We start from the raw sequence: 23,619 nt of genomic DNA, 5'->3' as shown, positions 1-23,619 counted from the left end.
CTGGCTCTGGTCCTTCAAACTGCCAGTGAGTGAAAAAGGTGGAACCGTGGACACAGACCCTGATGCACATGGAGAATATGGCAGCTCATTTGGTACTGTCACAGAAGAAAGAACAGAGCAAACTGGACATCTACCCCAGGAAATGGTGACAGCAAAAATCTGGGTGAATGGAGACTTGAGGTCAACCATGTCAGCCAATGGGTATTGGGAGGGTTGCCTTACCCTTGGATAGGCAAAATCAACAGCATTTCAGAACTATCCAAAATGCTTGATCAGACCCCTCAGAACATATACTACAGCCAGACCCTAGGTTGATACTGGATGGTGGTTCTCCATCCCTGGTTACTGGGACATTTCAGAGGCTGGGTGTGACTTCCGCCTTTATCTATCCCCTTCCCCCAGGGACAGAAAGAAATAGAGAAATTGGAAATAATGATTCCACCTACTTTTTCCTAACCCCAATCCTTCCCACCCTTGGTCAACAATGTAATAATCATCAAAAATGAATAAATACAAAATAAAATAAAAACAGAAGCAATAGGATGGGCTAAAATAGGTTCTGAGGTGTATCCTAGGAGGGTTCCTTGCAAAACTTTGAAGTTTTCAGTCATCCTTGTTAAGCAGTGAAGTTTATTCTTGATTTGGCCTCCATGGGTTGTGATTATGATACAAGGTATCACTTTTTGAGTCAGTTTGACTTTGTGCTGTTGAATGTGCTGCTGTCAGCGGTGCCGTGAGTTGCCAGGGAAGCCTATGCGGGAAGAGATTCTGTAAACAAACTTTCACTTCTTTGTGTCTGTTGGAGCAATCAGCCACCATTACCCCAGGGCTCTGCTTTTAGAAACCCTCCTTCTTCATAGCCGTTGCCTCAGCTATAAACGGCAGGGCTTTAAGTTGGTAGATATGGCAGTTAACTTCGAGCCCGAATGGACAAGCATTAGTTCCTGTTAACTCTTAACTTTTTGTTGTTACGTATTCGTCTACCGTCTCAAGAATATTGTATGTTGCTGTCACATGTAGGTTGGTAATTATTTCTTTATAATCAAAGATAAAGATTCAAATTTCTACCTAATAGGTTATGAGGAAGTCAGAGCAACTTTCTACTCCCCTTTTGACAATCATATTTATAAAATTAGAGCATCTCTGAGATGCTCTATATTTTTCTTAAGAGTATGGCTTAATTTTCTTCTCACTGTAAATCATACCTAATTATGCTGTTAAATCTGGTAATTGGCATTTTTGTAGAGCATCTACTTTTTCCTATTACAATAAGTGGAATTTAAAATTGAAAAACGGGTATGTGTGCGACTGGCATTGTGCAGTAGGTTAAGCTGCCGCCTGTGCTGCCTGTATCTCATATGTGTGCTAGTTGCTCGCTTTCTGATCCAGCTCCCTGCTGACGTGCCTGGGGAAGCAGCAGCAGACGCTGCTTTGGGCATCTGCCAGCCCAGTGCTTGGGCCCCTGCTAGCCCAAGCGAGACCAGGTAGACGTCAAAGTTCATGGTTTCAGCCTGGCCCATCCTTTGCTGATGCAGACATTTGGGAAGTGAACCAGCAGGTGGAAGACCCCATCCCTGTATCCAGCTCCCCGCCCCCTTCTGTAACTCTTTGAAATAAGCAGTTTTTAAAAATCAGATAGGTATAATTATGCCCCAAATCTAGAATATCTTTCTCTTTTCTTATCAAATACTACAAGACCAAGGGATTTCACTTTTGAATCACTTGGCCACATGATCTTATAGGTGGGAAAAATTAGTTCTGGAGATTTCTTTTTGATATATGTCATGAACATAATTTCATATATTGAAGAATGCTGGATCCTACATTCCATGATATTTAAGGAAGACTGTGAAATCTTTGTTGTATTTTGCATTCTTTAATCTTGACCCCTCTTGCCTTTCAGCACTAAACTGAAAAGATGTCCTTGTATGATGATCTAGGAGTGGAGACCAGTGACTCAAAAACAGAGGGCTGGTCCAAAAACTTCAAACTCCTGCAGTCTCAGCTTCAGGTGAAGAAGGCCGCTCTCACGCAAGCAAAGGTAAGTGCATGCTCAGGCTCCCAGAACAGGTGTCTGCAGGGTGGGCTCTTTCCAGGGTTAGGGGCAATGTGGTTTAAGCTTGTCCTTTTGCCTTTTTATTGAGTAAATAGTGTTAAACATGTATAGGAGGAGAGGGTTGAGGAGTTACTCACTACTGCTGGCTGGTTCCTTGCAATGTAAATATTTCTTGGAGAAGTGAAGTAGTGCTGTCAACTTCCAGTAGTGACTCTGATTTTTAAACTTCCGTATATCTGAGACTGAATATAGTGTGTTTAAAATGCTGATTTTGTAGCCATAGTCCCAATATTCTGGTAATTTCTGGCTCTGGGCTAGGGCCCCAGAAGTAAGTTTTTTGTTTGCTTTTTTTTTTTTTTTTTTTTTTTTTTTTTTGATTTATTTATTTTTATTGGAAAGGCAGATATACAGAGAGGAAGATCCTCCGTGCGATGGTTCACTCCCCAAGTGGCTGCCATGGCTGGAACTGAGCCATTTCCAAAGCCAGGAGCCTCGAGCCTTCTCCAGGTTTCCCACGTGCGTGCAGGGTCCCAAAGCTTTGGGCCATCCTGGACTGCTTTCCCAGGCCGCAAGCAGAGAGTTGAATGAGAAGCAGGGCAGCCAAAACTAGAACTGGCGCCCATATGGGATCCCAGTGCGTTCAAGGCGAGGACTTTAACCGCTGCAATATTGCGCCAAGCCCTGTTTGCTTATTTTATGGATAAATTATAAGGCCAGTGTTGTAGCACAATGGGATAAGCTGCTAGTGCCAGCATCTCATATGGGTGCCTGTTTGCGTCCTGGCTGCTCCACTTCCCATCCAGCTCCTGGTTGTGGCCTGGGAAAGCAGAGGAGGATGACCCAGTGCCTTGGGACCCTGTATCTGCATGAGTGACCCAGAAGGACCACAAAGTTCCTGGCTTTGGATCACCTCAGCTCCAGCCGTTGGCATCCGTTTGGGGAGCGAGCCTAGTGCCTTCTCGATAAAAATAAGTAACTTTTAAGGGAGGAAAAAAAAAACATTTTGAGATATGTCCTTTCTGTAGCCTGTAGCAGTTGGTTTTGGGGTTTTTTTGTTTTGTTTTGTTTGTTTGTTTGTTTTTTCTTTATCCTAAATAAATATTGACTTTTACTGAATGAGACGTTCTGTGTCTGGGAAAATACCATATGATTGTTATCCTTCATTCTATTGATGTCAGGGATCGTGTTGGTTTGTGTGTGTTGAACCATGGGGAGTGAATCATCAGACGGAAGCTCTTTTCTGTCTCTCCTCCGCTCTCTGTATATCTGACTTTGTAATAAAAATAAATGAATCTTTAAAATATATATATATGTATGTATGTGTGTAAGAGTTTACAGAGAGGGAGAGTCATAGGGAAACAGGTCTTCCACCTGCTGGCGCTCTGCCCAAATGATGAGCTGGGCCAGTCTGAAGTCAGGAACTTCCTCTGGATCTCCCACGTGGGTATTACTGGGGCCCAAAGATTTGGGCCATTTCCCACTGCTTTTGTAGGTGCAGGTGTGTTAACAGGGATGAGAAATGGAGCAGACAGGGCTTGAACCAACAATGAGATGCTGGCATCACAGGTGATGACTTAACTATCACACATCAATGCCAGGCATAAATATGTTTTTTAAATTCATGAAAATTGAAAGTTGTTTATGATGCCGTTCTGCTTTCTAGTATTTTTGAGATTGCTACGATTAGTATTTTTTTTTTTTCAAAAGAGAGTAAAGATATTGCATTGATTTCCTTAGGCTATTCATTTAACTACTCACAGTACTGCACTAGCCTATCAAAATTGTGAAGATTGTTTTGGAGAGTTTTACCTGTGGCTTAAATGAGTTTTGTGTATGGTTTCATTTGTATCTCTGCTCTTAAAATATATTCTGAATTGAGAACTAGGGTCTGGTGTTATGGTGCAGCAGCTAAAGCTGCTATCTACAGTACTAGAATCCCATTTGGGTGCCAGTTAAGTCCCTGCTGTTCTACTTCCTATCCAGCTCCCTGATAATGGCCTGAGAAAAACAGCAGAAGATGGCACAGGAGTTTAGACCTCTGCCGCCAACATGGGGGACCCAGAAGCAGCTCCTGATTTCAGTCTTGCCCAGCCCTGGTTGTTGTGGCCTTCTTTGGAATGAACCAACAGTTGAAAGATCTCTCTTTCAAATGGATACATTTTTAAGGGAAAAAAAAATCAGTAATAATAGATGATATAAATTATCTGATAATCCCCTGTCCCATTCTTTTTTTTTTTCCCAAGATTGATTTATTTCTGTTGGAAAGTCAGATTTACAGAGGGAAGGAGAGACCAGAGAGAAGGATCTTCCATCCTCTGTTTCACTCCCCAAATGGCCACAATGGCCGGAGCTGAGCCGACCCAAAGCTAGGAGCTTCTTCCTAGTCTCCCATGTGGGGTGCAGAGCCCCAATGCTTTGGGCCATTCTCTGTTGCGTTCCCATACCACAAGCAGGGAGTTGGAAGGGAAGTGGAGCAGCTGGGATATGAACTGGTGCCTATATGGGATCTCAGTGCATACAAGGTGAGGACTTTAGCCACTAAGCTATTGTGCCAGGCTCCACTTTCCCATTCTTTAAATTTTGATATTCACTCTGTGGCTTGTACATTTGATAATTGATTGAACTTTGGTTCACTTAAGTTGATTAATATTGTCATATTCAAGAGAGATGAAGCTTTTTCTAATCATTTTGTAGTGGTAGTAGTGAAGTACCACTTTAAATTACCAAAAGGGAGGGCCCAGCACAGTGGCCTAGCAGCTAATGTCCTCGCCTTGCATGTCCAGGATCCCATATGGGCATCAGTCCTAATCTCAGCAGCACTGCTTCCCATCCAGCTCCCTGCTTGTGGCCTGGGAAAGCAGTCAAGGATGGCCCAAAGCCTTGGGACCCTGTACCCGCATGGGAGACCCAGAAGAGCTCCTGGCCTCAGATCAGCTTAGCTCCAGCCTTTGCCGTCACTTGGACGGAAGATCTTCCTCTCTGTCTCCTCCTTTCTATATATCTGACATTGCAATAAAAATAAATTAAAAAAAAAATAAGTTACCAAAAGGGAAAACTGTACCTTTATAATGGAAAGTTGTTGGTCACCGCCATGCTCCTGTAATCAGCCTCAGCATTGCTGATGGACAGCCTGCTGTGCGCCTCTGTGTTTGCCCACCTGTGAAGATCGTCTGAAAGCTTCACCCTGAACTGATTCATTCGTTCACGTCGGTTAAAAGCAGTGCAGAAAGAATAAAGTTAAACTAGATCACTAGGAAGTTATTGAACAGAAGTAGGATATGTAGCGTTTTACGAGACAGTGTAAATAAAAGAAGGAAATGAAAATTATTGGTTATAGTGCAAGGAAGCAGGACTATTCTAAATCAAGACTTTTAGAAAATAAATGTGTTTTCAGGAGCTTTGGTAGGACCCTGATTTTTTTGTTGTTGTTGTTTAATCAGCTACTTAAAAGATATTTTGGGAACAACTTAGAAATTACTAAATTATTGATTTCGTTAGATCTGGTAATATGGTAAAGTGAGGGAATGTCCTGCGTTTTAGGAAACTGGTGGTAAAATGTCATGCTGTTACCAATTTTGAAATGATTCAGGAAAAAAAAACAGGTGTAGATTAAAGAAAATATGGTAAAACATAAGCAGTGGTCACATTTTATGAATAATTTCTCTAATTTTTTTTCTATAGGTTCATAATGAAAGTGTCAGGGTTGTATTTCCTAATAGCAGGGAAAATGACCTTCATCCTCAAGTGTCACCTGCCCAGGAAATGGAAACAGACCCATTCCTTGTGCATACGAGTTAAACTGTAATGTGTTGACAGATATGGCCTGTGAGCAAAGGGAAAATCCCGTGTAAAGCTTTTCTCCCCGTATTACTTTTCTTATTTCTGGTCATTTTAGAGCCAAAGGACGAAACAAAGTACGGTGCTTGCCCCAGTCATTGACCTAAAGCGAGGCGGCTCCTCGGACGATCGACAGATTGTGGACACACCTCCACATGTAGCAGCTGGACTGAAGGTAAGCCCACACTTCACCTGTGACCTTGATACATGTTCCTGCTTTGTTTATTTTTTTAATTATTATTTTTATTTTTGATGACTTTTACATAGTTGATTAAGGTGATTAGGGTCAAGGGCTACAGGAAAGTGGGTGAGATCACCATTTCCACATTCTCTTTTTTTTTCCTTCCTGTGTCTGGGAGAATGGGGGAGATAAAGGGAGAAGCCACACCCAGCCTTCCAAACGCTTCCCACTCTGGGATGGAGGACAGCCAGCCTACACCACCCAAGGGTCCCCAATGTGGGGCATGATCTGAGGGTCCTGCTCATGAGGTTTCAGTAGTTCAACAGTTCCTAATTACTACCACCACTCCCGGCATGATGAATTCTCTCCAGAATCCACTGGCTGACATAGTTTACCTTAGTGTCTCCATTTGCCCAGTTATTCACTACCAACATTTGCTGGGGTAGTTGATCAATTTGTTCTGTCCTCCATCCTCTGTTGTACCAGATGTCCTCTGCAGACTCCAGTGTACTGCCATATCCTCCATGTGCACCTGGATATGCTGTCCACTGCTCCGTCTAAGCCACTGACGAGGCGCAGCTCTGACAGATGCACTCCACAATCAGACTGTGGAACCTGCAATTCTTTCCATGGTTGGGGTTCTGAGTCCAGCAATTCAGCTGGGGGGATCCCCACAGAAACTTCGTCTGAGGCAATCCCAGACCTGATTCTTGTATGTGCTTGCCAATACAGGGTCCGGCACAGTCTGTCACCCATATCAGCTCATGCACATGCTGGTGGTTGCAATTGCTGGGTCAGTTCTGCCTCCAGCCCTGTGTTTTACACAAACCAATGGGTGTTGGAGCACAGCCTGATCCTGCCTACCACACACTTGGCCTTCACATACACTAGTGGGAGCTGCAGCATAGTCGGAGCGACCCACAATAACCAGGCCTGCCCCATGCCTTGGTTTTCATGCTTGCCAGTAAGTGCAGCAGATTGGTCCATCTGTCCCACATCCCACTCAGCTCTCATACACATCAATGGGCATTGAAACCTAGTTCAACCCAACCAGCCCCACTATCCAGCCTACATATGTGCTGGTGGGTGCCACTCTCTGTCTAGACATGTCTTCCCCAGTCCTGGTTCTCATACTCACCAATGGGGGTGGTAACCCAAGAGGGAGGTGCCCACTGTTTCCTTACTGGGCCCACTCCCACTCCCACATCTTGCATTCTCTAGGTGTTCTGCTGTTTTAACTTAATAGAATTTGCCCTAGGCCAGGATCTGCCTGCTGGTGCTGTGACAAGGCCCATCTAAACCATATTCACTCTCACTTACGCATGCACCAGTAGGAACAGTCAGTTAGCTTTCCCCTGATCCAGGTCACATGAGGCCAACAGGTATGGCAGCCCTGCCCAGCCTGGTCTGCCGTCATCCCAATTTACGCACTCTAGTGGGAGTGGTGGTCCAGCAGGGAAGTCCTCCATAGCCCCTTTGCTGGGTTCATGGGTCTCATGTGCTGGTTGGGTGCTGTGGCCCAGTCTGATATGGCCCACCTCTCCTCAGCATTTGCTAGTGGGTACTGTAGCCTGGCTGGGCCAGGCCTATCCTCAATTACAACTCACGCTGGTGGGAGCTACAGCCTAGCCCAGCCCATCCGACCCCCAGTCCTGGCCCTATGTGAACTGGCATGTGCCACGACCCTACCATGCCAGACCCACATTCCCATTCTGTAGTCTGATTTGCCAGCGGGTGATATGAACTGGCCCAACCTGGTTCACCCCCAAGTGGGGCCAAATGTATGCCTGTGGGTACCATTCCCTGGCCTGGTCTGGGCTGCTCCCTATCATGGTTCTTGTGCTCACCTGCAGGGACTGTGTCCTGACAGAGGAGTTGCCCAGGCTCCTCCATCCGAACCTCTCCCAATACCAGATCTTGTGGCCACCGGTGGGTCTATGGGCCAACCCTGCTTAGTCCACCTCCTGTCCTAGCTGAGCAGTGACCTTTCCTGACCAGCCCTCATCTTTCCAGTTCTTACTGTTGAGTGCTACAGCCCAACCAAGCCTGGTCTATACCCAGACACAACTCACACATGGCTCAGCAAGGGCAGAGGACCTAATGGACAATTCTTACAAAAAGCTTTGTATTCCTTTAGAACTTTCTTGGGATAGCTTCCCTGAGGTTACTTTAAGAAATCAGGCCTTGTTTTGGCCTGTTTTTAAAATTAATTTATTTTGGGCCCGGCGGCATGGCCTAGAGGCTAAAGTCCTCGCCTTGAACCTCTCTGGGATCCCATATGGGCGCCGGTTCTAATCCCGGCAGCTCCACTTCCCATCCAACTCCCTGCTTGTGGCCTGGGAAAGCAGTCGAGGACGGCCCAGAGCACTGGGACCCTGCACCCGCGTGGGAGACCCGGAAGAGGTTCCTGGTTCCCGGCTTCGGATCGGCGCAGCACCGGCCCGTTGCGGCTCACTTGGGGAGTGAATCATCGGATGGAAGATCTTCCTCTCTGTCTCTCCTCCTCTCTGTATATCCGGCTTTCCAATAATAATAAAATCTTAAAAAAAAAAATTAAATTAATTTATTTTAATTTTAATTAGGTTTTAATAGATTCAGTGTGGTTTGCAGATATAATTCCAGCAGCACAGTTGTATACCCATCTTCCTTTCTTCTCCCTTTAGTTTTACTGCCAGCTTGTTTCTAACAGTATATAACACCACCATTGCGTTGGGCCCTGTTTACAGATTTAAAGAAGGATGATTCATTGTCAAGTTTAACAGGATTTATTTTTTTTTTATTTAAAAATTTTTTTTTTTAAGATTTATTTTTATTACAAAGTCAGATATACAGACAGGAGGAGAGACAGAGAGGAAGATCCTCTGTCCTATGATTCACTCCCCAAGTGAGCCTCAACGGGCCGGTGGGTGCCGATCCAAAGCCGGGAACCAGGAACCTCCTCCAAGTCTCCCACGCGGGTGCAGGGTCCCAATGCATTGGGCCATCCTCAACTGCTTTCCCAGGCCACAAGCAGGGAGCTGGATGGGAAGTGGAGCTGCTGGGATCAGAACCAGCGCCCATATGGGATCCCGGGGCTTTCAAGGCAAGGACTTTAGCCGCTAGGCCACGCCGCCAGGCCCAAGTTTAACAGGATTTATACAATGAAGTTCTAGTTTTTTAAATAACACAAGTTTTTGTTTCAAAGATTTATTTTACTTTTATTGAAAAGTCAGATTTACAGAGAAGAGACGAGACAGAGAGGAAGATCTTCTGTCTGTTGATTCACTCCCCAAACAGTTGCAACAGCCAGAGTTGAGCCGATCCAAAGCCAGGAGCCAGGAGCTTCTTGCGGGTCTCACGCACGGTGCAGGGTTCTAAGGCTATGGGCCATCCTTGACTGCTTTCCCCGGCTACAGCAGGGGGCTGGAAGGGAAGTGGAGCTGCTGGGATTAGAACTGATGCCCATATGGGATCCAGGCTTGTGCAAGGTGAGAACTTAAGCCGCTAGGCTACCATGCCGGGTGCAGCTTTCATGTTGATAGTTTGTGTCTTAGAAATACTAAAATGGGGCCCGGCGGCGTGGCCTAGCGGCTAAAGTCCTCGCCTTGAGCGCCCCGGGATCCCATATGGGCGCCGGTTCTGGTCCCGGCAGCTCCACTTCCCATCCAGCTCCCTGCTTGTGGCCTGGGAAGGCAGTTGAGGACGGCCCAATGCATTGGGACCCTGCACCCGCGTGGGAGACTTGGAGGAGGTTCCTGGTTCCCGGCTTCGGATTGGCGCACATCAGCCCGTTGCGGCTCACTTGGGGAGTGAAACATCGGATGGAAGATCTTCCTCTCTGTCTCTCCTCCTCTGTGTATATCTGGCTGTAATAAAATGAATAAATCTTAAAAAAAAAAAAAAGAAATACTAAAATGAAGGTATTTTATAAATTGAGTGGCTCTGAGCTTGTCTCTCCAATATAAAAAAGTCTTATTTGTGTACTGTTACTTTTTTCAAGGTATCTTTTGTGTGAACACAAATTCATAACTACTGGGCCTGGTGCGATAGCCTAGCAGCTAAAATCTTCACCTTGCACACTCCAGGATCCTGTATGGGTGCCAGTTCGTGTCCCAGCAGCCCCGCTTCCCTTCCAGCTCCATGTCTGTGGCTTGGGAAATCACTAGAGGACGGCCCAAAGCCTTGGGACTCTTTTGGGAGCTCCATGTTACATAAATTTTCCAGGAGCAGGGTTTGGGGTATGTTTGCAGTTAGCTTTTATACTTGCTTTTATTCATTGGATCATAAGCATTTCTGATTTTTAATCATAAGGAAATAATGAAGGATTTATTTTATGATGCAAATGTTAAACCTCACAGAATACAGAAAGTGTTGAATTTAAATATGTTAATCATAAGCTGTCTTGATCCTATCATTTGTGTTCAAACTGGAATACATTTTACAAATGACCTTCTCACCTTTGATACTGTTGGCAGTGCACTTCCTGATAAATACTAACTAGGTACTTAAGGACACTAACCTTGATTCTAAGTTCTTGTTTAAGGTATCTGTATATACCAGGAAAGGAATCTTAATCTTTACAAGTCATTTGGAAAGGTTATGCTAAGAAAACTAACAGGAGAAAGTGCAGCGGCTTGGGAAAGTTGGGTCATAGCTCAGAGACCCACATGCACATCAAGGAAGCAAGGCCAGGTTAAAGCCCGTCTCTAATGATGGGCTTTCTGTTTTCGCTTAGGCTATACTCTGGCTCCTCCTCTTTTTTTTTTTTTTTTAAAGATTGCTTTATTTTTATTGGAAAGGCAGATATACAGAAAAGAGGAGAGAAGGATCTTCTGCTGATTCACTCCACAAGTGGGTATAACGACCAGAGCTGAGCCAATTCAGAGCCAGGAGCCAGAAGATTCTTCCACATCTCCCACGCAGGTGCAGTGTCCCAAAGCTTTGGGCCACCCTTGACTACTTGCCCAGGCCACAAGCAGGGAGCTGGATGGGAAGTGGAACAGCAAGAACATGAACCAACACCCATATGGGATCCCAACGCTTTCAAGAGAAAGATTTAGCCAGTTGAGCCAACACAACCACCCTTTTTCTGATTATTTTTGTAAGATTACCTCTTTCTCTCAAAGAGTAGATGAAGTTTCTAAAAGTATAGAAGAGAAAATACAAAAGGTTTTTTTGTTTGTTTTTTGTTTTTTTGCGAGCTTTACATTACACTGATAGGAATGGCATTACATCCATCTGGGCTGACTCAGGGCCTGGGGAGAGATTGGTGTTCAAAGGGATTTAAAAAAGAAAAAGTTATAACTAAGAAAATGTTCCTGAGCCTGGTGTGGTAGCGTGATGGCTAAAAGTCCTTGCCTTGTATTCACCAGGATCCCATATGGGTGCCAGTTCTAATATCCGCGGCCCCACTTCCCATCCAGCTTCTTACTTATGGCCTAAGAAAGCAGTCTAGGATGGCCCAAAGCTTTGGGACCCTGCATCCACGTGTGAGACCCGCTAGAAGCTCCTGGCTCCTGGCTTCGGATTGCTGCAGCTCTGGCTGTTGCAGTCTCTTGGGGAGTGAATCATTGAATGGAAGATCTTCCTCTGTCTCTCCTCTTCTCTGTAAATCTGACTTTCCAATACAAGTAAAATAAAAATCATTTTAAAAAGAAAGAAAATGTTCCTAATCATAATACATTGTTTTCTGAGTAAATAAGAATCTGAAGTTATTCTCCTAAATGATGACTACAGAAAGGATTGTGTAATCTGTGGCTTATTTTGCTGCTTCAAGTTTTCTCAGAGTTTATAAAAGCAGAAGTGTTCATTGTGTTGCTGTTATTAATAAAAAGTTTTGCTTCAAAATACTAATGCCTTAAATTTTGTTTGATGGTAGCTTATTGAAAATTTGCAGAGAATGCCGTGGGATAGTAGGGGAGTACACTGCTAAACTCAAAGTAGAAATTCTTTGTCGTGACTCTGATGCCGCCTGAGCATGCGTCATCGTATAAGGTGTGAAGATAGTATTCTGATGATTTTTTCTTTCCTAGGACCCTGTTCCCAGTGGCTTTTCTGCAGGGGAAGTTCTGATTCCCTTAGCTGATGAATATGATCCTATGTTTCCTAATGATTATGAGAAAGTAGTGAAGCGCCAGAGAGAAGAACGACAGAGACAGCGGGAGCTGGAAAGGCAGAAGGAAATAGAAGAGAGGGAGAAGTAAGGCTTCCACTGGATTGGGGGGTTTGCAACTGAAATGTTTACCAGAGTATCAATGCATGAACTTCAGCATGTAAGAGTGAAATTGTTGTGGTATGTTTGAACAATTAAGTGAAGGAATCTTTTTTTTTTTTTTTTTTCAAGAATTTGTAGTTATATTCCAGGATAGGAACAGGCTTGAGTAAATTTCATTATAGATTCTGAAAACCTGAAATATGAATTTTGAGGTTTTTGTTAGAAAAATAATCCAGAAACCTAGTCATGAAATTTTTTTTCCTGTGTGATGGCTACTAGAATTACCACTATTTAAATGTTTCTAACTACTGCTTTTCAGTCAGGTGGGTTTTTTTTAAACATATGCATCTTTTTAAAAAATATATGAGTGCAGGATTTGTTCTAATATTAAATAAATGTATTAAATACTGTATTGCTCTCTTATTGAACCATTTCACAAGTAAGAATATATGTTCTAGATCATTGAAGTTATTGAATTATAACTATTGATGCACTTTATAATGGAAGTAAATATCAAGGGAACTTTATTGCTAGTTATGCTCAGGGTACCTATTAAGTTTGTTTAGTCTTACCTTTTGAGGCTTTCTTACTTTTCCTGCTTTAGCTAACTTTAGTCTTTAAGTAGTTGTTTCTCCTGGTGTGCATCTGTTGTCGTTTTCCCTTACCCCAAAAATACATAATAATTTATTATGAAAGAGGATTTGTGTGTTTTCCATCCAAGAGGACAGTCAAGATGCCATCCCAGACTGTTATCTCTACAGTGGTTCACTTATAATGAATATCATTTCTTTTGTTGTCACAGGAGACGTAAAGATAGACATGAAGCTAGTGGGTTTTCAAGGAGACCTGACCCAGATTCTGATGAGGATGAAGATTATGAGCGAGAAAGGAGGAAAAGAAGTAAGTTGTGAATATTTTCTGTTTCAAACATGCTGCAGTCCCACCATGTACTTTTTATACTCTTTTGAACAGCTGATTTGAAGTTGATTTGGATGATTTTTCTCACATATAGTCTCTTTGGAACTTCTAAGTGCTGTTGCGTTTCTGGTCAGCACTACAGGGTCAAGACACTCCCACTCACGTTCCTGACACACGTAGACCTGAGGAATTCATTCGGATTTTCTGGATGTAATTTCTTTCCATTATCACATGGGAGAGTGGGGAGACAGGGTTTGGAACTAGGTGCTTATAAGGATCATTCTTTCTCTGTACTTGGTGAATAGAATTGTAATTCTGTTGGAGAAATCTTTTTTTTAATTATTTGAAAGCTCCCATCTACTAATTGACTCCTCAGGTGTCCCATTGGCCTGAAATGAGGCCCCAAGTGAGGAGAGAGGAACCTAGTCAGTCATCACGCTGCCTCCCAGGTCTGTACTAGCAGGAAGCTGGAGTCGGGAGTGGGAGCCGAGGATCACACTCAGATGCGAGAACAGGGATGTGGACAGCAGCCACTCGGTCAGATGCCCTACTCAGGATACAGTCTCAGTGAAGCTAAGCAGTGTTCTAATGGTCATTGAAAGAATGGATGGAGGGTGCTCCTTAATCTAGCTTCTGTAAAGCCCCGTTGTCTTCCTATTTTAAGGTTGAAAAGACTAAAAGACATGAAGATTCACTTGTGTTTACCCTTTTCCATCCAGTAAGCATGAATGGGAATTGTGATAGCATGTGGCCTCTTCCAGAGCCAGAAGGACTCCCACTTGCAAAATGGTGTTTAGTTCCAGGAAAGGCTTCAGTGTGACAGAGAATTGAGTGTATTCCTTAAGTGCCAGTTCATCTGTAAACTGGAAACAATAACCTATTTCTTTTTTTTTTTCTAAGACTTATTTATTTTTATTACAAAGTCAGATTTACAGATAGGAGGAGAGAGAGAGAGGAAGATCTTCCATCCGATGATTCACTCCCCAAGTGACCGCAACGGCCAGTGCTGCGCCGATCCAAAGCCAGGAACCAGGAACCTCTTCCGGGTCTCCCACGCGGGTGCAGGGTCCCAAAACTTTGGGCCGTTCTCAACTGCTTTCCCAGGCCACAAGCAGGGAGCTGGATGGGAAGTGGAGCTGCCGGGATTAGAACCGGCGCCCATATGGGATCCCGGGGCATTCAAGGCGAGGACTTTAGCCTCTAGGCCATGCTGCTGGGCCCAACAATAACCTATTTCTTTTTTAAAGATTTATTTATTTTTATTAGAGAGGAGGAGAGGCAGAGGAAGATGTTCTGTCCGATGATTGGCTCCACAAGTGAGCACAGTGGCCAGTACTCACTGATCAGGAGCCAGGAGCTCTTCCGGGTCTCCCACGCGGGTGCAGGGTCCCAAGGCTTTGGGCCGTCCTCGACTGCTTTCCCAGGCCATAAGCAGAGAGCTGGATGGGAAGTAGAGCTGCCGGGATTAGAACCGGCACCCATATGGGATCCTGGTGCGTACAAGGCAAGGACTTTAACCACTACGCTATTGCACCAGGCCCACCAATAGCCTATTTCAAAGGTTTATTTAAAAACCTAGATGAGATCATGCATATGAGAATGCCTGAACGGTTAACACATACTCTGTAAAAGCTGTTTTGAGTCCTCCCTAGGTTGTGTGGTTTTGCCTTAGAATTGACTTTGACTACATTCTGGGGTTCTTGAATGGCTCCTGTGAAGAAACAGTTTCACTTGTGTAGATGTTTTCATTTTTCTTCATTCCTTTGTAAATTTGTAGTAATTTGAGGAATAGAGCTCTCCCACAACCTGGGCTGCTGCCGGAATGCCCACACAGCCTGAACTTTGAGCAGAAGCTTGGAGCCAAGATTTCGTGCAGGTCTGCCGTGTGGTGGCAGAGCGTCACTGCTGCTTCCTGGGAGTCACAGCGGGAAGCTGAGATGAGGCGCCAGAGCTGGGGTGTGAGTGCAGGTCCACTGACAGTGACTCTGGGCGTCCTGACCAGCGTTGTAACTGCTCAGCCAAGCAGCTCTTCCCAGATTTCTACATTTTTGATTCTAGCTTCAAATGGATGTTCAGTTATGTATATATTAGCAAAGAGGATGAAGTCCCAGGTCTTCACCTTTCCCCTCACTTAGGGGTATGTTGATATAAAGAATAAAGCCTGTGAAGTCCCTTCAGAGGGTGGCATGGAAACATTTTTCTTTCCCTCCTTTAACCCATGTGTTTGTTTTTGCAGGTATGGGCGGAGCTGCCATTGCCCCACCTACTTCTCTTGTAGAGAAAGACAAAGAGTGTATGTAGATCTGTTTTTTCCCCTTTTATTCTGTTATAGTCGTGACATTAACTATGAGTTGTATCTCAATGCCTGAGTTTACAGAAAACAGCCTGGAAACCCATCTTCTGGCTCTGACCCTGAGGTCAAAGCTGGGCCAGAGCTGCTGCTGTCTTTGGTTCTGGGTATCTTTAGCCCTTTTTCTGGCAGGATCTTAGGCATAGGTTTTCATGCAGTGAGATCCAACCTCCCCACCAGCCCTGGTCAATTTGGTTTGTTTTCTCCAACATTTCACTAAGTTCCTTTGCAATTTTTTTTTTACTGTTTTATTTACAACCCTCCACAAGGGGGCAGTACTTTCATTGGTTATTTTTTTTCTCCCAAAGGTACTGTTGCTTCTCCCAGTGAGCTATTTCACATTTGGGCTTTGTAACTGAAATGTGAAATACCATCTAGATCATTTTCCATTACTCTGCATTGATCATATCTCAAATCCCAAGAAAACATTGGACTGTTCATACCTGTTGCAATATTTGAGTTTGTTTTTTCTTTCTTTTCTTTTTTTAAGATGATTTTTTTCTTTGTTTTTGTGTTTTAGTATACCTGTTATGAAAAAAAGCTGAGAACACATTCCAATTGAAACCGATGTCAAAGAGTAGAGTCCAGGCATCGGGATAGTTTTCAAGCTTCTGTTTGGTTTAATGAGCATCTAGTCTATGGCATCTGCTGTCAGAGACCTTTGTGGTCTATGGAACTGAGGAGATAGAAGGGTTAGTCTTAAGTCAGGTCCACAGACACTGAGAATCAGAAGAGGCATATTTTATTTCCTTGGAACATACAGAAATCTAAGAATTCATGCAAGGATTGTCTCTTTAGGAGTGTTTTAAAGGGTAAGTGATGTTTCAGTAACATGCTTAAAGGACGTGTGATGAAACACAGATAGAAGCCCCGTTGGAATCAGCGATCAGTGTTCCCCATTTGTACTTTGAAAAAGATTTACTTCTTATGGTAAACCAGAAATGTATTTTAAATTAATTTTAAGTCATCGATATAGGTGTGGTTTGACAGTTTTTTTCCCTAGTTTTTTGGTGAGCCTGGTTTGTTTTTCTTCACCAGTGCCCCGAGATTTTCCGTATGAAGAAGACTCCAGACCTCGGTCCCAGTCTTCCAAAGCAGCCGTTCCTCCCCCCGTGTACGAGGACCAGGACAGACCGAGGTCTCCGACGGGGCCTAGCAACTCCTTCCTTGCTAACATGGGGTAATGATTTTAAGTGCTTTTATGTTAGAAAATGTAAAAGTGGCTTGAGAAAACAGGTGAAATGTTGGTAGCTCAGATCAGTAGACGCAGCTTGTCTGCACACAAGGGCCTTCAGGACTGACCACAGGGAGATACTTGGCGAGTTCAGTCACGTAATGCCTTTCTCCAAGAATCCGTGTCCAAGATGACATTGATCTCATATGAGTTTTGAATGTCTTAGATGCTGAACATTATTTCTCTAGATAAGAATGCTTTCTGATAATTATTTATATTTATTTTCATAACATTTGCAAGTAAAATAGTATAGGAATTAGAGTTGAGTTAGGCTGTGGCCATAGGGTAAGTAACTTTTTTTCCCCCTCTAGTAAGTCATTTGCATTAGTCATTCTCAGTATAATTAGACATTTGGGTGGGGCTCATGGATTGGTGTGTTTTCATGCCTGCTGTCATTTGTTAGGGACTGTCAGATGAAGCAGCATCACACCAAGGGCCCAGCTGTATGGTGTTTAACAGGTTGCTGCCTTTCGTACAAGGGCAGCCAGTGAGGCCGCACTTACTCGCCTCCACTGGTCAGACATGGAATAGATGGGTGAGGTTCTTGCACACCGCGAGTGTTTTGAGTTTCTGACTCTGGGTACCCATATCCTAACTTGCATGACTCTTCATGGTGGCTGTTAGCCAAAGTAACTATGATATTAATTTGAAATTTTAAAAATGTAAGTCTAGTTCCTCAGCCACACTTAATAAATTTCAAGAACTCAGCAGCCACATGTAGCTAATGGTGATCGTATTTGACACTGTAGATAGAAAGGATCTCCATTATAAGTTGTAAGTTTTATTGGGACAGTGCTTTCCTAGAGTGTATGCTGGAGATTTGCCCTTTTTTTTTTTTTTTTTTTTTTTTTGGTACTGCTTACTGGTAAAAGTTGATATTTTGCTGACTTCCATTTTAAACCGGAACCATGTTTAACTTATGCTTAAGAAAGATGTAATGTGGTACAATTGAAAAAATTTTAAGGTTCAGTTTTAAGCAACATGATCACCTGGGGGAGCCTTTGAGATTAATGTGGCACCCCACGATTGAGTGTCAAAGCCCGATGCTATTGTAAAAAAAAAAAAAAAACAACAAACAGTGGACTAGCAGGCAAGACTCATGATTTCATTATGCCTTAATTAACACCCATAGAAATAATTCCTGAATGTTGTGACTTCTTCAGTTCCATTCAAACGTAAGTCTATCACCTAATGTTTGTTAAAAAGATGATCTCCAAGTGGTCCTTGGGCCTCTGTGCTAGTTAGAAAAATGCAGTTATTGTGGTTTGGAACTTGGTGCTTATTTTTTGACAAGCTGCTCTTTGCACTAAACTGGTCCTAAATCTGTAGCAATGCAGTTCTGAGAACACACAATAAAGTAAAAATAACAGAAGTAAAAATAACAGAGAAGTAAAAATAACAGATTATCTGGATTACAGTTGTTAGCTTAGAATATTCATTTCATCCAGTTTCCCTCTAAAGACTCCTTAATTATCTGTGATTTCATTGAAATCTTTGCGGAATGTACACTGTTTCCCTGGAAAGAGATCATAGTGATATAAAATTGAACTTCGAGATGATAATGTCAAATATAAGGAATATTTTCCATTCTCCTCCTCCTAGTGGCACAGTAGCACATAAGATCATGCAGAAGTATGGCTTCCGAGAAGGCCAGGGTCTGGGAAAGCATGAGCAGGGGCTGAGTACCGCATTGTCAGTGGAGAAGACCAGCAAGCGGGGCGGCAAAATCATTGTGGGTGATGCCATGGAGAAGGGTGAAGCCCAGGGTAAGTCTACCAAGAAGCATTGCTCCCACAGCGCAGCTGGAAAGGCTGGTGGGCTGTGATGTGGTAATTCTGTGTTCATGCTGCATTTCTGCTTCTAATTGTGAGATGAAGAATCCTTAAGTTTGTATTGTATTTTCAGAACAGAGGTAGAGACATGAAAGTCTTGTGGGACAAAGAGACAGTGTGAGGCTTCAACAGGAAATGAACAGTCTTGAGGAAAGTTATTTCATAATACCTGCTTAGGGCAGAGAATCTTGTTTTCTTTCTAAAATAATATTGATGTTTTTATAGAATAAAGGACAGAACCATATATAGCATACTAGTTATTTTACATGGTAGATCTTTACTTTCTTCAGGACATCTTTGGTACTTTTCGTCCTTTTTCTATACTCTGAGATGTGGTTTCTAGTTTTCTTAGAGATTGCTTACTCCGTGAAATACGATGTGCAGTCTGTTGGTAGATGACTTTATTTTCATTATAGTTTCACAGTCTGTGCTGAGAGTGTATAGGAATGAGATAGGTGTATCAGCACTGTAATTGGGAAAGTTGAGTTTTGAGGCAGCTTAGCTGAACTCCCTTTCTTAAAATAAAAAGACAACTTTTCAGGCAGCCCCTATTGGTGTGCAGCTCGGAAAGCAGCTAGTTAATGTAGCATTAACACAGTGGTTCTAGAATTGGTGAGAATATTTTGAGTTAGCCTTCTGTAATTAAGTATTACTCTGGGCTAATGACTTTAGGCTGTTTGTTACTCCAAGCCACCTCTCACCTGTCATTGCTGTGGCCCGTCTCATCTGTCAGCCTTTCAGAAAGTGAAAGTGAAGTGGGTAAAGGTTGCAGGTAATGATGAAAGTTAAACATTTTCCATAATTATCGTAAAAAGATAAAGCAGGTGCTTTCATTGCAGGTAAGCCAATTTTTTTGCTCAGAAACTGAGTGTATACATGCTTTTAGATGATTCTAGGGCATAAATGGTGAAAATAGCTCTTGAAATTGGTTGTTTTAAGTAGGACTCCTCCCGTGACATGTCTGATGCTATATTTTTTATACAGATGCATCCAAGAAGTCGGATTCAAATCCATTAACTGAAATACTTAAGTGTCCTACTAAAGTCGTCCTACTAAGGGTAAGAAGCAAAAGAAGCCAGTCTGCCCCCTGTGGTTTTTGTTATCCCATCCTAGACCCTGCCCCTCCTGCTTCCACAATCCCTGCCCCTGGCTAACAGTTAAAACTAAAAATAATACATCTGTGTAGATCCTGTGTAAGATTGACTTCAGATTTCCTCTCTATTAATGTATATGGTTCTTTGCTGAAAATAGTATGTAAGACTACAGTGAGTAATTACTTTGAAATATTTGAAATTTCTAAGACTTGATCTGAGTTTATACATTTTAGTGCTTATATAAATACCCTTATAGCTCTTCCAAATGTAGTGTATGTTTTGGTGTTTTAAGAAATACCAGGCTTTGAGTGTTTCAGGGACAGAGTTTGTTGTTGTATCTTTTGGGATTGAATACATTTGCTATTATGAGTAAAATTCATTTCTTTGTTGTATATTTGTAAATTATACTCAGCGCTTGAATTTTTTTGTTTGTAGAACATGGTTGGTGCAGGAGAGGTAGATGAAGACTTGGAAGTTGAGACCAAGGAAGAATGTGAAAAATATGGCAAAGTTGGAAAATGTGTGATATTTGAAGTAAGGGTTGTTTTGTTTAATATTTATAACCTAAGTTGTAATTAACAGATCATAAAACATTTCTTGCACATAGAGAATATTACTGTAAGTAAATGAACGTATGCCAAAACTGGGACAGTAGTTCCACTTCTTGGTGTAACAGTTTTAAACATGCAAACAAAAATTACTTTAAATGTGATTTGAAGTTAGACATTTTTAAAATTCATTTATTCAAAGGGAAGAATTAAGAAGAAACAGATTTTTCATCTGCTGGTTTACCTTCCAGGCAGCTACACCTGCCGGGCCTGTGCTATTCTGAAACCTGGAGTCAGGAGCTTCCCTCTGAGTGGCAGGGCCCCTAGCACTTGGGCCACTTTCTGCTGGTTTCCCAGACACATTAGCAAGGAGCTGGCGTGACGCTGGACCCCAGACTTCAGCTGGCAGTCACGTGAAATGCCAGCTTTTCAGATGGTGGCTCTACCCAGTGTGCCATGACTTTGGCCTCCAGAAATATTCATTCCATTGCTGAGGCTCAGTATAGTGATTAAATACTTTGATTATAATGTGCTGAAATAACTGAACTAATTAAACATGCCTTTGGTTTCAGTCATGTGCCAAGTATTTATTTAGTGCCTCTCATAGGCTCTATACTGAGAGCATTAGGGACACAAGGAACCATTCTTTACTCTGGTATGATCAGTTGAAGGATAAACACAGGTAAACTAGCTAGAGAATATTGAGCTGCTGAACTTGCTTGTGTCGCCTATAACTATAGAAGGTAATATGATTAAATTAGCAAGACACTGGGGCTTTGAATGATGTCAAGTAGGAGCTTAGCTTTGAAATGAGTAAGTTGGGTTTGTTGGGGAGGGACTGGGAGAAGGGAATTTATATTAGGAAAAAGCTTCTAGGAGACAGATGGAATGGATATGAGTCATTGGTAGGAGACATGTTTATATAAATGGAAGAGTCACAGTGTAGAGGGCTTAGAAAACTAGACAGTCAAAATTGAGAACTAAAATCAAAAGCAATTAGAGCACAGATCTAAAATATCTGCTTTCATGTTTTTGTTTTGCTTTGTCATGTTGCTATTTGTTAAGTATATAATTATTTGCTTGTCCATCGGTTGGCATAGGACTTCTTGAAGCTCAAAGGCCTCCTTTCTTAGCTATGTGTTCCTATCACCCAACTTGGTGCCTTTTACGAAACAGACATTCACTACCATCTTTCATGATAAACAACTTAAACTTACTTGATTTGTTTTGGACAAATGTTGTCTGTGTGTGCTGGTGAGTAGAAAGTTTTCTCTAACACAAATCATTTAGAGGAGAAAACTCAGTCAGTGCTAACTTAAATGTTGCTGTTACTCATTGTCATATCTTTTCCAGATTCCTGGTGCTCCTGATGATGAAGCAGTACGAATATTTTTGGAATTTGAGAGAGTTGAGTCTGCAATTAAAGGTAATCTTACATCTGAAGAATACAATTGAATTTGTGACCTTAGCTTTCATAAATGAGAAGTTACCATTTAAAGTGAATGCTGTTGTAATGTCTCACAGGATACCTGTACTTACTGACTGGCTTTGTTTGTTTGTTTGTTTGCCTTTTAGCTGTTGTTGATCTGAATGGGAGGTATTTTGGTGGACGTGTGGTAAAAGCATGCTTCTACAATTTGGATAAATTTAGGGTGTTGGATTTGGCAGAACAAGTTTGACTTTACAACTGGAGCACAGGTCGTCTCCAGGATGACTGTCGTCCATTGAATGAACTGCAGACTGAGCAGAGGAGAAGGAGTGACAGAAGCCTCCATGTTGAGTAGAGACTCTTGGAAGGACTTCCTAAGATATATGTTGGTTATCCCTTTTTTATTTTGTGGTTTTTTTAATATAGTATAAAAATCCTTTAAAAAAAAAAAACACAACAATCCGTGTGCCTCTCTGTTTCTCTTTTTTATTTATTATTACTTCTGAGGTGATTACTTTTTCCTAGATTTCATGATAATTCTCGAGCGCTTTGATGATGCAGCATATCTTGCACTTAAAGTAAGTAGGGAGTTTTGGGATGCGGGATTGTATGAAGTCATCCTTTGTTTTCTTCTCCCCCCTTTAATAAAGCCTTCAAGTTAATAAAGTAGCTTCATAAATTCTGTGATAAAGTATCACCTTGGCAGTCAGCCAGAGATAAAAAGGCCTGCTTTCTCTGACAGAGAGATTGCTTTTTAGTGACTCCAGTCAGAAAAAATTCCACAGCCTGGAGTAAGACTGAAGATTTGTGAACCTACCATGACCTGTTTGAATGGATAATTTGTCATCAAGCTAAGTCAGACTGTGGGGTTTGTGGTGGATTCACAGAACATGTGGGTAGAGAAATCATGAATCATTTGTTTTCAGAGATTCAGCTTATTCTTTAGGGTAGATAAGAAATGACAAGTTGATTCAGAACCTGGCCGGTACATTGAAAACGTGTGCCCAGTGATGTTTGGGAAGTGACAGTTCAATGGGGTCATGTTTCTACTGGCAGAAATCCAGCAATGTTAGCATTATTGTATCTCATTTTAAAATTTATAAAATTTAGATAAAGCAGCTGATTGAAATTATACTACAAATTAATATGGTTTCTGAAATTATGAAAAATTGTACCGCTGAACAACACTGATACATGTGTCTGAAAAATTGAGCAAGACCACAAAAAGAAAATAAAACATTCATTACTGAGGCTCATTCCCAGGGCAGCAGATGTCTCCATCAAGTACTCAAGCTTATGGTCTGTTCCTTGCTTTTGCCCTAATATTCCATGTAATTTTGTTTGAAATGGTGACTACAGATGAACCTAATTGCTTCTTGGCCTTCTGGCTAAGATCAAGTGTAGAGATGAACCTATATTGTCTTTTTAGGTTATTATAAATGAAGGTATATTGTGAGCTTTGGGTGACAAAGCTCAACGTTTCTTTGTGTCCATGGACTTGGTTTGGACACAAATATTCTGACCCTTTTTATAAAAGGACTTGTTCATGTTTCTATTGAACATAGATAAAGGAGGAGTAACATTTGACTGAAGTTCTCTGATAAAAGTGCATATATAATGCGAAGGAAGTTGAGTCAGAGAATACAAAGTAAAAGAAACTATATACGGGCCCGGTATGGTAGCCTGCAGCTAAAGTCCTCACCTTGAATGTGCCGGGATCCCATATGGCTACCAGTTCTAATCCTGGTGGCCCTGTTTCCCATCCAGCTCCCTGCTTGTGGCCCGGTAAAGCAGTTGAGGACAGCCCAAAGCCTTGGGATCCTGAACCCACATAGGAGACCCAGAAGAAGTTCCTGGCTCCTGGCCTCAGATCAGCTCAGCTCCAGCCATTGTGACCACTTGGGGAGTGAATCATCCTCCAATCTTCCTCTCTGTATATTTGACTTT

At 42.4% G+C, this 23,619-nt stretch overlaps 1 protein-coding gene across 1 annotated transcript in view; it reads left to right on the top strand.

Annotated features, from left to right (window-relative positions):
* The window catches only part of RBM17 (RNA binding motif protein 17), a 28,115-nt gene extending 5,882 nt beyond the window's left edge, over positions 1 to 22,233 (top strand). The window contains exons 2-12 of the mRNA XM_058669515.1: positions 1,904 to 2,041; positions 5,952 to 6,068; positions 12,086 to 12,252; positions 13,070 to 13,167; positions 15,422 to 15,478; positions 16,574 to 16,715; positions 18,372 to 18,535; positions 19,586 to 19,659; positions 20,131 to 20,229; positions 21,597 to 21,669; positions 21,819 to 22,233. Of these exons, the coding sequence (XP_058525498.1) occupies positions 1,919 to 2,041; positions 5,952 to 6,068; positions 12,086 to 12,252; positions 13,070 to 13,167; positions 15,422 to 15,478; positions 16,574 to 16,715; positions 18,372 to 18,535; positions 19,586 to 19,659; positions 20,131 to 20,229; positions 21,597 to 21,669; positions 21,819 to 21,922 (1,218 nt within the window). The 5' untranslated portion in view covers positions 1,904 to 1,918 and the 3' untranslated portion in view covers positions 21,923 to 22,233. The remainder of the gene's footprint in view (positions 1 to 1,903; positions 2,042 to 5,951; positions 6,069 to 12,085; positions 12,253 to 13,069; positions 13,168 to 15,421; positions 15,479 to 16,573; positions 16,716 to 18,371; positions 18,536 to 19,585; positions 19,660 to 20,130; positions 20,230 to 21,596; positions 21,670 to 21,818) is intronic.
* The last annotated feature ends 1,386 nt before the right edge of the window (positions 22,234 to 23,619 follow it).

This window comes from Ochotona princeps, chromosome 10 (assembly GCF_030435755.1).
Source record: "Ochotona princeps isolate mOchPri1 chromosome 10, mOchPri1.hap1, whole genome shotgun sequence".
NCBI lineage: Eukaryota > Metazoa > Chordata > Mammalia > Lagomorpha > Ochotonidae > Ochotona > Ochotona princeps.
This window is presented reverse-complemented; position numbering and strand designations above follow the sequence as displayed.